Source organism: Pituophis catenifer, unplaced genomic scaffold (genome assembly GCF_029215685.1).
Source record: "Pituophis catenifer annectens isolate HBS135680 unplaced genomic scaffold, rPitCat1.0.hap2 SCAF_8, whole genome shotgun sequence".
Lineage (NCBI taxonomy): Eukaryota > Metazoa > Chordata > Lepidosauria > Squamata > Colubridae > Pituophis > Pituophis catenifer.
Genome location: NW_027256888.1, coordinates 24,184,923 through 24,204,148, shown reverse-complemented (window position 1 = coordinate 24,204,148; position 19,226 = coordinate 24,184,923). Strand labels below are relative to the sequence as shown.

The following is a 19,226-nucleotide window of genomic DNA, read 5'->3' as shown; positions in this document are numbered from 1 at the left end:
AGGACAAAGACAGGTCTTCAAAAAGTGCATGTGTGTTTGCTCCCATCCTGATTCTGGCAGCCGGGTCATGCTAAGCAATACAGGTAGTCCTCGAGTTACGAATGAAATGGAGCCTGCCCGAGGATTTGTAGGAGTGAATCTTGTGCCTTCAACATGATCACTCCCTTTCACCTATGCATTCGCTAATCAAATGCGCAGCTCGTTAAGTGCTATCTCGGGGTGGGGAAGGCCATGTGGGGGCCTAGTGATGGAACAGGCCACCTGCTTCAGACCCCCCAAGGCCTCCCCGACCCACAGATACCTCATTCTGGTCCAGAACGCAGCCACATGAGCTGTCGTGGGTGCACTTAGGTACACCCACATTACACCAATTCTATGCGAGCTACATTGGCTCCCTATTGGCCTCCGGTCACAATTCAAGGTGTTGGTTATTACCTTTAAAGCCCTACATGGCTCAGGGCCAGGGTATCTTTGAGACTGCCTTCTACCGCATAACTCCCAAGACCGGTAAAATCCCACAGAGTTGGTCTCCTCCGGGTCCAGTCAGCTAAACAATGCCGGCTGGCGGGCCTGCGGGGGAGGGCCTTCTCTCTGGCTGCCCCAGCTCTCTGGAACTAGTTACCTCCTGAGGTCCGGACCATCCCCACCCTATTGGCCTTCCGAAAAGCAGTGAAGACCTGGCTTTTCCGGCAGGCCTGGAGCTGTTGATCTCGTTCTTGTGATCCAGCAAGATCCGGCCATGAATGGTGTGAATGAGTTTTAATGTTTTTAATTTTTAAATGTTTTTTTAAATGATTTTAAATGCATTGTGAGCCGCCCTGAGTCTTCGGAGAGGGGCGGCATACAAATTGAATTAATAAATAATAATAAATAATAAATTCTCTCTCCCCCGGGGTCCCCACAATTGCTCCCCCCCATCCTGCTGCCCCAGGTCATTTACCTGACAAAGATCTGTCTCTTCTCTACCCTGTTTCTTTGCCTTCTCCCTCCTTCTTTGTCACGGAATCTTTCCTCAAGCAGTTCAGCAGCGAGAAAGGAGGTGTGGAGAAGTGCATGTGGCCTTCCTGGCCTCCTTTCTCACCGCTGAACTGCATGAGGATGGCTTTAGCAACAAAAAAGGAGGCCTGGAGGATCGCACACACCATTCTGGGCCAAACCACTTGAGGATGGCTTTGGAGGGCCATGCCCTTTCAGGCCTCCTTTCTCGCAGCTGAACTGCTTGAGTAAGGCTTTGGCAATGAAAAAGAAGCCGCGGAGGGCAAAGCGCGCACCTCCATGCCTCCTTTTTCGCTACCAAAGTGCTTGAGGATTGCATCCCTATGGGCTTCGGCAGCCCTTTGGAAAAAGCCTTTGCCAGTAGGAACAGAGCTTCAGAGGGAGTCTTCCACCCCACCCCCACCCCCGCCCAAGCTTCTCTGGTGCCAACAGACGCTTTTTTCTTTTTTTTTTTTTTTTTATAAACAAGTTTTATTAACATTTTTCTTTCATCATACATATTTTATGAACAGAGTGTTGACCAGGTCACATCTTATATATATTAATTTTTATAATCTATTCCAATCTTCTTGCTTTTTTCATATTCATCCCTTTTATATAATTCTTTATCACAAATTCATCATTTTTCACCATATCTTGTTATTTCATCTCTTTTTTTCTCTCCCCCCCCCCCAGTACATTTTACATATTTCCAATTTCGGCCATATTCTTTTTCCATATTTCTTTATCTTATCTTAATCTCTTCTTAATACATAATACATAAACAGTATCACTATCCGCCCTTTAATTCCTAGTTTCTTACAATAACATCAATTAATTATCTTATTTCTCCATTTGCAGAATATATTTCTCAAAATCCACTTTTTAACTATACACAACATACATCGTCATATTCAATTCTTACATCGAAACCCTTTAACTTAATGGTCCATCCACATCTTGTTAGGAAATGGCTATTGCCTAACTGGTTGGGTTGGCAATATATATATAAACCATCAATGCATGTTTGCAGTCAAAATGTAATGTATAGCTTTAAGACTGTAATGCTGTATTGCATCATACTGTATTCTGATTGGCTAGCTCTGTAGCCAATGTACTTAAGAGGAAGCTTGAATCATGGCTTATTGTTTCTTATAACGTTATTATTGCTACCTCTGCTCCTCTCTGCCTGTTCTCTCTGCATGATCACTGTTTGATCATTGCTACTTGTTGTTTTCTACTGTTTTACTGATTGTTTTACTGCTGTACTTGTTCCTGTTTGCAACTCCAAAAAGAACTGTTTTATTGCATATGACTACAACAACTGGTAAGAAGACTTTGTTCTTGGAATATCCCTGGATTGACAAATTAACTATCTTTATCTGTGTATGACCTGGATTGTTTATTGGACTTTGCTTTGCTTTTTCCTAAAAGTAAAAGAATATCACAACTCAATGTGTCTGTATTGACAGTGCTTATTCACAATCACTCTCAGCTGTTTCTCATGTGCACACCCTTGCTACTCAAGGGTTACTCTACGCATATTCCTTAACACATATTATCTTAATCCCTTCTTAATACATAATTTATAAACAGTATCACTATCTGCCCTTAATTCCTAATTTCTTACAATAACATCAATTAATTGTCTTATTTCTTCATTTTCAGCATATATTTTTCCAGAGGCTTTTTTCAAAGGGCTGCCGAAGTCTACAGGGACGCAAAGTACTTTGTATGTTGATGATATAGTATATATTTGAAGAAGAGACTGGACAGCCTCTTGTCTGGAATGGTATAGGGTCTCCTGCTTGAGCAGGGGATTGGAGGTTGGATTACAAGATCTCAAAGGTACCTTCTAACTGTTATCTGTTATATAACAGTTGCTTATAGCTATCAGAGTAAAACAAAGTGAAAAAAACACCTCCCTGTTTAAAATTGTCTAGGTATCTTCAGGTATCTAGAATTAGAGGGTCAACCATTTTCCATTTCTTTCTCCCATCCCGGTCAGCTGAAAAACAGTTTAGTCAGCCCCTTACCTCTGACAGGTATGCTGCAAAGCTTATTTCATTTATTCCAGAATGACCAAAATTCAACAGGTTCTCTTTCCCAGCGTTGCTCAGTAAAACTATATTGCTTAAATTTATATTGATATGCTTGATTTTAAGTGACACATCTTCTGCATACTGTGGGGAAAAAGAAGCAAAAGGAAACAATTCTCAAATTTTGATGCCTCTCATTACCAAGTGTCATACAAATCTTTCTTGGAAGTGCCTCATACCTATCACATACAATAAATCAGACTACATATCAGGTCTGCCCATCTTCAGCACACCTCTCTTCACTGGCATCCTGTCATAAAACACAGTGGGGAGGAAGGGAGGGAATGACAGGAACCAGAGGAGTCAATCTGGAAAGAAATGGCTGATCAAGGAAGGACTGTGAGAGTGGAATGCAAAACTGCATCGAAGAAGTGCCAAACCTCAAAGCCATTCCCCAAATTTCTAAAATGAACATGATTGAACACTGATGGACTGGTGAAAGGGAGGGGGCTAGGAAAGTGGGAAAAACACAGGCTTTGTGCGGGAATATTCTGATCCAGCTTTGCTTATGCTGTAACCAATTGAACTTAGTAAAAGTAAACCTTTCACTTCAACAATGGAGTCGAGGGTCTTTCTTTCCTAAGTGCCCAGGTTGGGACAAGCTTGACATTACACTTCACTGACATCAAACCATTTGCATTTGAACAATTTACAAATCATCATTCATCCAAGCAAGGCAAAGGGGCAATATCATTCCTTTCTAAAGCAACCCATGCAAATGAGCCTGAAGCTCATGGCTATCCTCGATATTTAACAGGGCAGGGTACTGCTTTGGCGTGCACTCCAAAAAGATGCACACAAACATTGTGCAACTCTTTAAAAGCAGCTATATCTTTTCTCAAAATTGCAAAGCTGCCCTTTGTTTTTAAACAGGTAGCAGCTAGCAAACTTGACAGAACTCCAAAAGTCAATCAGAGGTGGTCCTGATGTGTATCCCCTTCCATTGATGAAGGATACGATAGGCCATTTAGCCAAGGGGAGATTTTTTCACCAAATTGGTCTTAAGGGAGGCTTATTACCAAGTGTGGATTAAGAAGAGGGATGAATGGAAAACAGCATTCACCTGCCTCCTGGGCTGTTTGCAATTCTGGTTACTTCCAATTGAGCTACAGAGAGCCCCTGCAGTGTTCATGTATTTGATGAATTAGGTGCTACATGATTATTTATACACAGGGGGTTTGTGTACTTGGTGATATTTTAATCTACACTGAGACAATGGCAGAGCTTGTGGAACTAGACAGGGAGGTACTGACTAGTTTCTAGTTACTAGTCAGGGCAGTACTTGAGAAACTTTGAGGGGGCCAATTGTATACTCTGTTCCTGTGAAACTCTCCAAATGTGAGTTTCATAGGACTAAACTGGACTATTTGGGGTTCCAGATTTCCCAGGAGGGAGTGGAAATGGACCCAGAGAAGGTGTGTGCCATGCTAGAGTGGGAAACCCCTCGTACATGGAGGCAGTTACAGAGCTTCCTTGGCCTCATTAACTTTTGCAGGAGTTTATCCCAGCCTTTGCTGGGATTCCAGCCTTTGGCAGTGCTATTTGCCCAAATAGCGCTGCCAATCACCAATTTGTTTTTTTAAAGGTTTATTAGGTTTTTATTTTTAAACATATATCAACATCAATACATGAACAGTGTGGCCTCTGGGTATGGTTCATATTAATACAAATAACAACAGTCAATCATTACATTAATCAAACTTATATAATCCTAATATTAATGTACTTGATAATTAGTTATTCAATATTTCAATGTTCCATTCTAATGTCAATGATCTTTTTGAACATACATAGTAATACCAACTTTCAACCTGTCAACTTTCCATTTAATTATTACTTATTTTCAGTTTATATAGAAATTATAACTACTAATATTCCCCCTAATTCTTATTTCTACCTGTATTCTGGCTTCTAGTCATGTCACTCTTACTAATCCTAATGTTAAAACACATATTTATGATAATGCATAGTCCTTCATATAAGGGTGTATATTCTTATTTCTACCTCTATTTCTAGTTTTTAATCAGGCCATCATTATATTATATTATATTATATTATATTATATTATATTATATTATATTATATTATATTATATTATATTATATTATATTATATTATATTATATTATATTATATTATATTATATTATATTATATTATATTATATTATATTATATTATATTATATTATATTATATTATATTATATTATATTATTATATTATATTATATTATATTATTATATTATATTATATTATATTATATATATTATATTATATTATATTACATTATATTAGAAAAAAGAAGAAAGAAAAAAGTGGAAAAATAGCTCTATTCTATACATCATCCCTTGCCCGTTTTAATACTTTAATTCTTATTCGTTTTTTGGCTTTCCTCCCATGCTCCACTCTTGGATCTTTGTCTCTGTCAACATCTGTATCATCATTATTCCATCTAAATATTTCTCCTATTCCTCTCCTCCTAGGCTGCCATATCTCCAGAGTATCCATCCATACTCCTATCTCCCTTTCAAAAACATCTTCCAGATTATCCAATTCTAATTCCATCTTTATATCTCTCAAAAAGTTTTTCTCATCCACTTGTTTTATTTTGTTGTTTGTCTGTTCTATCTTTTCCTCCATTCTTTCTGCCACTTCTCCTCTTTCCTGGACTCTTTGATCTTCATTCATTGCCAGTTTATTATATTTTCTATTTTATCACTTATGCCTTGGATTAAGTCTTTTATCTCTCTTTGGTTCTTTATCATGGTATCCCTGATGCTTTGAAACATCCATGCCATTTCTCTTGAAATTACACTAATTTCCCCCGAAAAGGCATCTTGTTTTAGTTTAATAAGTCCACTTTTAGTCAGGGCCACAAACAATATATTCAGTTCCAGTTTTGCTCATCAAAGAGTTCAATAATCATAGCTCTTTACATCTCAGGGTTATTAATCAATTCCATTTAAATAGTCTAGACAGTTTTCACACAACAAAAGTCACTTTACTTAAAAGCCATCCTTATCACAATAGTAAAGTAATTAATTATAGGACAGTCAGTATCACCACAATCCTTCAAAAAAAAAAATGTTGCTTATTTCTTCTGTCAAAATTTTCATAGATTTGTAGGGGTGTAGTATATTCCATTCACTAGAAGATGACAGCATCAACAGAGGTTTCAGCATTGTTTCAAATGTGATAAATTAAAATCCAAATTTAATTCAGTTTATAGAGACAGAATTAAATAATTGAATCAATTCAGGTACATAGTTCCAGCATATTATAATGCCTTTCCATAACAACACCTACCCAGTTTAAAATCCAGTTTTCTTTGATTAAAAGATCTTTAGCTTTTCTCCCCTCTGTTCCTTTCATTTGGGTCTAGGATTTTTCTCTCTATCTTATTTGCCACTTTATAAAAGGTAATTCTAAGAGTCTCTTTTCTTCTCTGGATTTTCTTATTCTTCCCTTTAAGTTTAGGGACTAAATGCAAAAAAGGGGGGATCTTCTCACCCAGCTCCAATCACTGCTCACTAACTCCACTCCAGCACCAGGCTTAAGTGTTCCTCAGCTGCCCCAGCTTTGTGGCAGCCATGTTTAGACTGCCTCTTCTCCTCATCGTGGCTGAGAGGGAAAGAAAACCCCCAGGTCAGGCAGGAGAGTTGCGACTCTCTGCGATCATGCAGGGCACCCCTCTTTGCTTCGCCTCCCCTAAAGAGAGGCTTTGGCTGCTCTTGGAGCCCACCAACAGGGAGGATTCGCCACAGGAGCATGGAGACCCGCTCCTCATATCCGATCTCACGGTGACGTCAACCGGTTCCAATCACCAATTTGTTAAAGGCCAAAGGAAATACTAAATCTAAGACAAGCCAAACTGCTGAAATGCACAATGGAATGCCAAACCATTTTCAAGGAATTAAAATGCCTTTTTGCAGCCAAGCCAGTGCTGAAGCACCCTGACCCAGTTAAGCCATTTCCAATTAAGGCAGATGCTAGTGATATGGCAATGGGGATAGTACTCCTTCAAAATAATTTGGAGGGGGAGCTGCTGGCATCCTGGTATAGCCAGCTGGCGCCATCGCTGGTTATTGGGGGCGAATCAATGGCCCCCACGGAAAGGGCCCGCAACTTGGGTGTCCTCCTGGACGCACGGCTGTCTTTAGAAGAGCATATGACGGCCGTGGCCAGGGGGGCTTTCTATCAGGTCCGCCTGATATGCCAGTTGCGCCCCTTTCTGGATCGGGACTCCCTACGCACGGTCACTCAAGCACTCGTCACTTCTCGTCTGGACTATTGTAATGCTCTCTACATGGGGTTCCCCTTGGGGTGCACCCGGAGGCTCCAACTGGTGCAGAATGCAGCCGCATGGGGGATTATGGGAGCGACGGGGCGCTCCCATGTGACTCCTCTCCTGCGCGAGCTGCATTGGCTTCCGGTGGACTTCCGGGTGCACTTCAAGGTGTTGGTGATCACCTTTAAAGCGCTCCATGGCTTAGGGCTGGGGTACTTACGGGACCACCTTCTGCCACCAATTGCCTCCCACCGGCCAGTTCGCTCCCACAGAGGGCCTCTTCAGGGTGCCGTCGGCCAGACAATGCCAGCTGGCGACCCCCAGGGGGAGAGCCTTCTCTGTGGTGGCACCTATCCTCTGGAACAATCTATCCCCAGAGATACGAGTGATCCCAGACCTCCGGACTTTTCGTCGGGCCCTTAAAACCTATTTTTTTTAGTTAGCCGGGCTGTCCTGATTTTATGGTTGGTTTTTAAAATTTGATATTGATTTTAATTGAAATGTTTTAAATTATGGGCCAAACTTTATTTAATTATTTTAAATCTATTTTAACTTTTGTGTACAAATGTTTTATTTTGGCTGTTCACTGCCCTGAGTCCGAAAGGAGAAGGGCGGTATAGAAATCTGAAAAATAATTAAATAATTAAATAAATAAATAAATAAATAAATAAATAAACCTTGTGCCTACTCTTCGTGCAAATTCTCCAAAGTAGAAAGACATTGGGCTGTCTGGAGAAAGAAACATAGGCAGTCCATTGGGCCCTCTTCACCTGGAGGCAATTCCTAGAGGGCAACAGAGTCCTTTTTGAGGTCTGGACTGACACAAGAACTTGGAAGCACTTAAAGTTCCTAGAAAACTATAACCAAAACAAGCCAGGTGGGCTCAATATTTTAACCAGTTCAACTTCACCCTCCACTACCTGCCCAGGGGGAAAAAATCTTGGTGGATGCCTTGTCCCGAATGCCCCAGTACAACAGTGCCAAAGAGGAAGTTTTCAGTGCCATCATCCCTTCTAAACAAATAATTGCATCAGCCCTCATAAGGCAACAAAAAATCCCAAAAGAACAGGTAGCTGGGGATATAGCCCAAACATTGAAAGGGACTCTTGCAAAGGAAAATGGTTCCAACTACGTAAGGAAGAATTTTCACTAAGGGATGACATGGAGTAGATAGGGAGTAGATTGTATGTAACCATGAGCCAGTGAACCTTGGTGCTGCAACACAGCGATGACACTAAGACCAGAGTCTTGGTGGCGCAGCAGACTAAAGTGCTGTTAAGTAGGACCAGCTGCCTGCAATTACTGCAAGTTCAAATCTCACCAGGCTCAAGGTTGACACAGCCTTCCATCCTTTCAAGGTAGGTTAAATGAGGACCCAGATTGTGGGGGCAATAAGCTGACTTTGTATAAACAATGAACACCGCATTGGGGGGGGGGGCGAAAGCCCTACTAAGCCGGTATATACAAAAGTATGAAGGCTATTGCTTAGCGCATTGTAAACTGCCCTGAGTCTCCGGAGAAGGGCGGCATATAAATCGAACCAATAATAATAAAAAATAAGACCATGGGGCATTTTGGATTCATTAAAACTCTCCACCTTGTGAAACACCAGTGCTGGTGGCCGTGCATGGAAAGAGACATTGAGAGTTATGTGGCCAGTTGCCCAGTCTGTGCCTCAGCCAAAAGACACCCTGATAAGACCTCAGAGTTGCTGCAACCTGTCACCAATCTTACAGTTCCATGGAGAGAAATATCAATGGACTTTATTGTGGAATTACAGAAAACTCAGGAAACACAGTGATTTGGGTTATCACGGATCTTTTATCCAAACAGGCCCACTTTGTGGCTTGCTTCAAGATCCCATCCACACAGACTCTATATACATGCAACATGTATATCAGGGTTTTTTTTTTTGAAATTTTTTAAAATTTTATTTCTTATACAAATAATGTAAATGTACATTCTCTTACACATAATTAATCATACATATACATATTTTCTTAAAGAAAGCATACAAATAAGACATTTTAATTGCATTCGGGGCTGCTCTTCTACCCTTTCTTTTCCCTCATTTCACAAAAACCTTCTTCTCCTTCTTCCTTTCCCTTCCCTCCCTCCTCTTCTACTTTCTTCCTCCTCCTCTCCTTCTTCTTTCCTACTTCCCCTTCCTTTTCCCCGCTCCTCCCCTCTTTTCCCCCTTTCTCTCCTTCTCTCCTACTCCTCTCCCCTGCCCTTTCTTTCCCTCCTTTCCCCTTTCTTCCATTCCTCTCTCTCCCACTCCTCTTCATACCCTCTATTCCTCTCTCCTTTCTCTTTTCTTTGTTGTGAAATATATTCCTTCTTTGGTATCTGAGCAACTCCAATATTCTAATAATATATACTTTATTTTCAATTTCTTTTCATTTTTACCCAATCTGTCACTTTTATCATTATAATTGTACATTTATACTTATACTCTTCTTTCTTTTCCCCCCTCCCCCTTTTCCATTTACTCTGGTGTCCTCTGGGTTTCTATTTCTTTTTGTTCTCTCCATCATTTCTATTATCTACCTCATTTATCTATCATTTTTTATTCATATTTCTTTTCTAGCCATTCATAAAATCTTCCCCATTCCTGAAATACACCAATTCCTCTCTATCTTTTATTCTTAAAGTTAATCTATTCATTTCCGCAGTCTAAAATCTTTTTTATTACTTCATCTTCTGATGGGATTTTTTTCTGTCTTCCAATTTTGCACAAATACAATTCTTGCTGCTGTTATTATATGTATAATTAGATACACATCTTCTTTACTACACCTCTCTGACAGAATACACAATAAAAAACCCTCTGGTTTTAATTCTATAGGTTTGTGTAACATTTCCTCCAACCATGTCTATATTCTAGACGAATAATTTTTTGCTTCTATACATGACCACCACATATGATAATAAGATCCCGGCAAATGCGAACATTTCCAACACTTGGCTGATTTATCTTTAAAAAATTTTGCTAATCTTTCCAGTGGCATATGCCATCTGTAAAACATTTTATATAGATTTTCTTTATATGCAGTTGCCATTGTCAATTTATAATTCCTTTCCCATAGTTGTTGCCATTTCTCTAATTCTATTGCACAACCAAAGTTTTTCACCCATGTTATCATTGTCTCTTTAACTTCTTCATCTTCTAATCTAATTTGCAACAAATAATTGTACAGTCTTTTAATCATTTTTCATCCTTTTCAGTCATTATCTGGTCCAACTCTGATTTCCCCAAATTAAAACCATATTGTTTCAAATCTTTATCATATCTTGATTGTATCTGCAACCGTATATACCAATCAGTCTCAATCCCTTGTTTTTCTAAATCTTGCTTCTGTTTTAGTTCTTCCTTCTCTGTTAAAATGTCTTTATATCTTACAATCTTATCCATGTTAACCATATTTGGATATGTCAATGCTTCTATTGTTGAAAGCCACATTGGTATTTCCATATAATGTTTTTCTTTCTCTCTCCCTCCCATATTGCTAACAAACCATTCCTTACGCAATGTCTCTGAAAGTATCCATGTATTCGATTTTTTTCCATACCATAAGAAAGCATGCCAACCTAGTTGTAAATCATGTCCTTCCAAAGCCAATAGTCTTGTATTTCTCAATATAATCCATTCTTTAATCCAAGTTAGCATCGCCACTTGGTGATACAATTCCCAATTTGGTAGACCAAATCCTCCTCTAGTTCTAGAATCTTTTAGCAATTTAAGATTGATTCTTGCTTTTTTCCCTTGCCATTTATATTTCCACATCATTTTATTCAAACTCTCAAAGTAGTTCTTCTCCAGTTTTATTGGAATTGTTTGAAAGAGAAACAACAGTCTTGGCAATACATTCATTTTAATTAATGCTATTCTTCCCATTAAGGATAATTGTAATTTTTTCCATTTTTCCAAGTCTGTTTCAATTTGATTTCTCAGTTTATAATAATTATCTTCCTTCACTGTAATACATCTGGAAGTTACTTGGATGCCTAAATATTTCACTTTCTTCACTATTTGGATATCTAGTTTCTCCGTTAGTTGGTTCTTTTGTTTTCCCCTCATATTTTTAACTATAATTTTTGTTTTATCTTTATTTATTTTCAATCCAGCTATTTCTCCATATTCCTCTATTTGCTCAATTAGCTTTTGGCCTGTTTCTATTGGTTCTTCCATAATGAATACTAGATCATATGCAAATGCTTGTAGCTTATATTCTTCTTTTTTAATTCTCATCCCTTTTATTTCTTTGTCTTGTCTTATTTTTCTGTTTAAAATTTCTAGGTTCGAAATGAATAATAATGGAGATAGCGGACATCCTTGTCTAGTTCCTTTTCTTATATCTATTTTCTCTGTCGTTTCACCATTTATTATTACTTTTGCCGATTGGTCTTTATATATAGTTTTAATCATGTTAATAAATCTATCCCCAAAGTTCATCTTTTGGGATAGTTGTATAATCTGAATTGCCAATTCACATTATCAAATGCTTTCTGTGCATCTCAAAATAACAGTACCATTTGTTTCTCTGGATATGCCTCATAATATTCCAATGTATCCAATATAATTCTTATATTGTCTCTAATTTGTGTTTTAGGCAGAAAACCATTTTGATCTAGATTCATTTAACAACCTCGTCAATCTTTCTGCCATAATTGATGCAAATATTTTATAGTCTGCATTTAATCGTGAAATTGATCATAATTCTTTACTTGTTGTAAATCTGTTTCTTCTTCTGGTATAAGCGTTATACATGCCTCCATCCATGAGTTCAGAACCTTGGCTTCTGTTAGTAAATCATTAAATACTTGTAGCAGTGTATTACTTAGTACATCCTGTAACTTTTTATATAATTCTGCTGGTAACCCATCTGGTCGCAGGGTTTTTCCATTCTTCTGCTTTTTAATTCCCTCCATCAGTTCCATTGTTGATATTCTTTCTTCTAATGCTTTTTTAAATTGTTCTGGTATTTTGGGAGTCTTTACTTTTTCCAAATGTTGTTATATTTTTCCTTCTGGTGTCTGTTCTTATTGATATAGTTTCTTATAATATTCCTCAATTATTTTTTTCTTTTCCTCATTTCGAAAGCGTATCTTTCCCTCTTGATCTAATAATTGGCTTATCAATTTCCCTTCTTTTTTCTTCTTCATCATATGCTAGCTCCCTGGTTTATTTGCATTTTCAAAAAACTTTTGCTTTGATGATTTTATTTTCCTTGCCAGGTCTTCATTTTCTATTAAATTCAATTTATGTTTTTTCAAATCCATTAGATTTTTGATCTTTTTGTCTTGTGGATTTTTTTACAATTCTTTCTCCAACTTCTTATATTCCTCCTCCAATTTCTTTTGAGTTTGTCCATTCTGTTTATTCTGTAGAGAGGGATGTGGCCAGCATTGCAGCGGTACGGTGTGGATTCCAGAGCTCCGGGAGAACACCAATATCCCAGCCGATTTTGGGGATCCCCAGGGATCATAGCTGTCTTGTAGGGACAGCGAAAAACGGAGGCACAGGCTGGCACAGACAGGGAAAGCGTAAGTTCCCTGAAGTGCAGCAATCAGCCTCCGACCCAGCGGCAAGGGAATGTATATCAGTTTCTTGGAACACCTGAGCACATAATCTTGGATTATGGCATTTAAGATTTTGTCAGCCTCTGCTTTTGCTGCTTTGGCTGCCATAGGAACCGGGAGGGGGGAGAACTAGGGAGCTTGGGGGGAAGCATGCTGGAGGAGGGGTGTGACTTCGGAAGAAACGAAACTGAATCCTTGGAGTGGCTATCGGGTAACCGTCGTGGCATTCCTGATTGATGACGCTGCCAGACGTGCCTCCACTTGACCCTGGAAGACCTTTGGATTGGATGATTTACGATGGACAGTGGGAGGGATGCTTTCTATATGCACTTTTCGCGCCTATTGCTTTAATTTCAGCTTAGCCGTGGTTGCGTTCATTTCATTTCTAGTAAAAGTACCTGTCTCTATAAATCATGGAGTCTGGGTCATTGTTTCCTGGATTTTGAAGGAAGCACACCTGACAATAAGCTGAAATTCATCTCCAGCCATCCCGGATAACCACCGAGGGGGCTGACAACAAATTATGTCGGACCAGGAGAGTGAAGAAGATCAGATGGGAGCATCTGGTTCTACGATAACTACACTTCAAGCATAGAAAGAGGTTGCAGAATGGATGGAAAAACTCCGACTGACAAAGGAGCCTGAGGAAGCTAGATGATCGAGAGGAGTAGGAAGATTGCCGGACCTGGGGAGGACCCCCCAGGGAGTAACCAGCTCCAGACCCCGCAAAAGAGAGGCAGTGTGGCTGCAAGAGCAAAAGGAAAGCCTCATGATGGTGCAGGCGTTACAACTCCTCCGTGATGTTGAAGAAAGCCAGAAAAGCCGTGAGTCTTATGGGTTCCCTGTGGAGAAGGGAGGAGACTGCCCCAGGGGGGATCCAGAAGAGACAGCCTGTGGGGGAGAAGAAGAGGAAGCTGGGGAAGGACTATCCCAGGCTTCGGGAGCTCAAATGGGAGATGCAGCAGCCCAGGGACCCCCAGCCTTCCAGGCCCCACCCCACAGACGTAAAAAACCAAAAATTCCCCCCCAACCGGAAAATATGATGGGAATCTGAAGACACTGGGGCTTTTCTTGACCCAAGTGTGGAACCACATGCAGGACTGGGGGGAGGACTACTTATCAGATGCAGCTTGAGTGAAATGCGTGACGAACGTCGTAGAGGGTTTAGCTGCTGAATGGATGGTGGTCCTCCACAATAATAACTCCCCCTTGCTGAGGAACTACAACCAGTTCATGGGGGCTCTTAGGAGGCGGTTTGAAGACCACCTAGCTGAACGGAAGGTGAGATTCAGAATGAAGGGCATCCAGCAAGGCCAAAGATCAGTGGCAGAATACACACAAGAGTTTCGCGAGCTGGCACCTTACATGACAGGGTGGTCAGAAGCGGTCCTACTGGAGAGTTTCAAAGATGGGCTGAATGAAGAAATATACAAGGACTGTAAAGGGCAGGGGGTCCCCGAAGACTTGCAGAGTTGGTACGTAATAGCTGAGGTTGTGGAGATCAAGCTGGCCTGAAGCCGACTCCGAGCAGGCCGTGCAGGAGACCCATCATCCTCCTTCTACTGCAAAGGAGCGCCAAAAGCGGCCGGGGGGAGAGTGGAATTCAAACCCAAATCGAAGCCTTTCACCTGCTACAAATGTGGAAGGGAAGGCCATCGGGCTGCAGAATGTTTCTCCAAGCCAGTACCAAAATCTACCAGCTCAGGCCCCAAGAAGGCCGACAAAGCGCCAGCAAAAGGCCACGACACCGCCCTGAAAGAAGTCGTTGAGTTCGCTCCCCAAAACCAGGGTGAGTTGGGAACTCCGACCACCACAGACGACAGCGGGACGGACTCCGACGATATGGTGAGTCAAACAGAGGACCCCATGCTCGTCCCCATAGAAATAAGGGTGCCATCCACAGGGAAACATGTGCAGATGTTAGCCCTATTAGACTCTGGGTGCACCAGGTGCATAGTCAGCCCGAAAGTAGTGGAGAAATTGGGCCTGAGGCTAAAAACGTTAAAAAGGCCCATTGCGTTCTATCAGTTGGACAGATCGATTGCAGGAGGGGGCCCGGCCAGCTTTGTGACCGAACCTATTGAAATGCAATTGGGAGATCACGTAGAAAGCCTCAGATTTATTGTGGCCCCTGGCATGGAACGACCCCTAATACTTGGACTGCCCTGGCTCCGTAGATGGAACCCATGGGTTAACTGGAGAACTGGGGTCCTGCATATTCGTACTGGAAAACCGAGGCTAGAAAGGGAAGAAGCCTCCCTTGAGGAAGGTATAGAACCCGAAAGAGCGGAAGTGGCAGTAGGACACATTGAAGGAGAGGAGAAGATTCCAAAGGAGTACTGGGATCTCCGTGAAGTTTTTATTGAAAGGGCCTCGGATGTGCTGCCTCCCCACAGAGCTACGGACTGCACCATTGAAATACTCCCTGGGGTGAAGCTCCCTAAGCCAAAAATCTACCCCATGACCCCTCGTGAACTAGGGGAATTGCGAAACTTTATTGATAAAAATTTAGAACGAGGGTTTATCCAACCAGCCAGACCAAAGGTGGCGGCACCGGTATTGTTCCGAGAAAAGAAGGGTGGCTCTTTTCACTTGGTAGTTGATTATAGAAATCTGAATGCGATGTGCATGGAAAACGTTTACCCCCTACCACTCATGAAGGACATGCTATCTCACCTAGGAAAGGGGAAAATCTTGAACTTGACTTACGGGAGGCATACTACCGAGTGAGAATTAAAGAGGGGGATGAATGGAAGACAGCATTTAGTTGCCCACTTGGATGTTTCCAGTTTAGAGTGCTCCCGTTTGGACTACAGGGAGCCCCTGCTGTGTTCATGCAATTGATTAACGAACTACTGCATGAGCACCTGTTTAAGGGGGTCCTGGTCTACTTGGACGACATTCTTATCTACTCAGAGAACATGGACGACCATGTGAAGTTGGTGCGAACGGTCCTGAAAAAACTCAGGGCTGCTGAACTATATGCCAAACTTTCTAAGTGCGAGTTCCACCAAAGCAAAATTGACTATCTTGGATATCGCATATCGCATGAGGGGATAGAGATGGACCCTGGAAAGGTTCGGGCCGTATTGGAATGGGCCGCCCCACAGACCCGCAAACAACTACAGAGTTTCCTGGGATTTGCGAATTTCTATAGACAGTTTATCCCCTCATTTGCAAAAATTGCACTGCCAATAACAAATCTTCTGAAAACTAAAGGTGAGGCAAAACCAAGGCCCTCACGACCTCTTGAATGGACTATGGACTGTCAAGCAGCCTTCAAAAAGTTGAAACGATTGTTTGCTGCTGAACTAGTCCTCAAACATCCGGACATGCAAGAACCTTTTGAAGTACAGGCTGACGCGAGCGACGTGGCCATGGGAGCAGTACTTCTGCAGAAGAACGGAAAAGGGGAATTACAACCCTGTGCTTACACGTCCTGTAAATTATCAGAAACCGAGAGGAGATGGGCCATATGGGAAAAGGAAGCTTTCGCAGTGCGATGGGCGTTGTTAATGTGGAGACATTTTCTAGAAGGAGCAAAGCACCCTTTTGAAGTTTGGACTGACCATAAAAACCTGGAGGCGTTGAAAACACCGCGTAAGCTGTCGCCAAAACAAGCTCGTTGGGCCCAGCACTTCAACAGTTTTAATTTCACTCTACGATACCTTCCTAGTGGAAAGAACTTCATGGCAGATGCACTTTCCACATTGCCTCAATACAACAGCACCAAGGAGAAAGTGGTTTGTCTTAGCATCCCTTCGACACAACTAGCAGCGCCAATGACTACCAAAGCACAGGCGAAGGCCCATCCAGACCTCTCGGGCGAGTTACTTCAGAAACTGAAAGAAGCCTTGAGAACTGACGAATGGTTTAAAACCCACTCAAATGAATGTACACTCCGTGATGGTGTAGCTTGGATTGGGGCGAAATTGTATGTTCCTGCCAGTTTAAGAGTAACAGTGTTGCAGTACGCTCATGACGCCAAGGCGGCAGGGCACTTTGGATTTGTTAAAACTCTACATCTCGGTAAAAGACAATTTTGGTGGCCTGCACTCAAAAAGGACATAGAGGCATATGTGGCTAGTTGTCCGGTGTGTGCCTCGGCTAAGAGATCTCCGGGGAAACTGCCTGGTTTGCTTCAGAGTGTGGCAAGGCCGAATGCCCCTTGGAAAGAAATATCCATGGATTTTATTGTGGACCTACCAGAAAGTGAAGGCTGCACCGTCATTTGGGCGGTAATGGACCTGTTTTCCAAACAAGTGCATTTCATCCCCTGTTCTAAAATCCCTTCAGCTAAAACCCTTGCAAAATTGTTTATTCGTCATGTTTACCAATTACATGGGGCTCCAAAACGTATAATTTTGGACAGGGGTGTACAATTTACTTCCCACTTTTGGAAGGAGTTTTTAAAGTTGATAGGCTCCGCCCAGGGTTTAAGCTCCGCCCACCACCCCCAAACTAATGGGGCTTGTGAGAGAACCAATGCCATGTTAGAACAGTACTTGAGATGTTACGTAAATTACCAGCAAGATAATTGGGTGGACCTATTACCATTTGCAGAGGTGGCGTACAATAACTCCATACATAGCAGCACCGGATTCACTCTGTTTAAGGTAGCATCTGGTCAGGAGTTTGTGCCGATCCCCGAGCTACCACAGGATGACCCTCTTTGATTGAGTGGATAGAACAGCTACGGGGTACTTGGGCAGTAACTCGAAAAGCTTTAGATGACGCACATTGAGCACATAAAACCCAGGCTGACAAAAAAAGGTCCCCGGCACAAGTGTACCAAGTGGGTGACAGGGTTTATCTTTCCACCAAATATTTACAGACTTCCCAGAAATCAAAAAAGCTTGGACCCAAGTATGTGGGTCCTTTCCGAATCACTAGACTTATAAACCCAATAACAGTTGAATTGGAATTGCCAAAAATTCTGAGATGAATACACCCTGTATTTCATGTCAGCTTGTTGAAACCAGAACACTCGTCCCCTTTGCGCCCGGACCAAAGTTCTCCCCCAGTCCCTATAGAGGGGGAACAACATTTTGAAGTTAAGGAAATTCTAGACTCTAGGAAACACCATGGTAAAGTGCAATATCTGGTGGCCTGGAAACATTTTCCTTTATCTAAAGCTGAATGGGTGAATAAACGGGATGTCCAGGCGCCCAGGAAAGTACAATTGTTTCATACCAAATACCCTGATAAACCGTAATTTCTGTGTTGCATTTTTCTCTTCCCTGTTTAGGACTAACATCTCTTCTGCAGAGGGGCCGAATGTCAGCCTCCGCTTTTGCTGCTTTGGCTGCCATAGGAACCGGGAGGGGGGAGAACTAGGGAGCTTGGGGGGGGGAAGCATGCTGGAGGAGGGGCGTGGCTTTGGAAGAAACGAAACTGAATCCTTGGAGTGGCTATCAGGTAACCATTGTGGCATTCCTGATTGATGACGCTGCCAGACATGCTTCCACCTGACCCTGGAAGACCTTTGGATTGGATGATTTACGATGGACAGTGGGAGGGGATGCTTTCTATACGCACTTTTCGTGCCTATTGCTTTAATTTCAGCTTAGCAGTGGTTGCGTTCATTTCATTTCTAGTAAAAGTACCTGTCTCTATAAATCATGGAGTCTGGGTCATTCTTTCCTGGATTTTGAAGGAAGCACACCTGACAGCTTTTGACAAGATTTCCTTAAATTATTAGGCACTTCCCAGTGCTTAAACTCTACCCACTACCCTCAGATGAATGGAGGCTGTGAACGTAATAATGATGACAGCCATGAAGGCTATCTTTTACTTTGGATCTTCAGGGCTGCCACACTTGGTGGATGGGCATGCTGTGGGAAACAGGAGCGGGTGGTGGATGGAGACAGGGAGAGATGTATAGCTATAACATTCTTTTCCCTGGGAGTCAAGGAGGTTCAGCCTGCACCTGGAGAGGTGTGACTGGGAAACAACTCCAGTTGGGACAGGGACGATTGGACAATGTGATGGACATGTGGGTGCAGGGGAAGGAACTTTGATTTTGATTTGGGTGGGGAAAACCCAGAGGCCTTTCAGTTTCAGGCTTTCCCACATGTGCCAATATGACATTTTTAATAAAATGGAACTTTGAGGAGAATGTCTGCCTTGGCGTTTTACTTCTGCTGGGGATGTTACTTGACATGTTGGAGCAATACCTCCATTGTTACCTGAACTACCAGCAAGACAACTGGGCTGAACTCTTACCCTTCGTTGAGGTTGTCTACAATAATTCACTACACAGTAGTATTGGATTCACACCCTT

At 41.8% G+C, this 19,226-nt stretch overlaps 1 protein-coding gene across 1 annotated transcript in view; it reads right to left on the bottom strand.

Annotated features, from left to right (window-relative positions):
• Positions 1-19,226, bottom strand: part of PROM1 (prominin 1) — a 207,408-nt gene that overhangs the window by 41,052 nt on the left and 147,130 nt on the right. Inside the window, exon 17 of the mRNA XM_070948434.1 lies at positions 3,012-3,158. Within this exon, the coding sequence (XP_070804535.1) occupies positions 3,012-3,158 (147 nt within the window). The remainder of the gene's footprint in view (positions 1-3,011; positions 3,159-19,226) is intronic.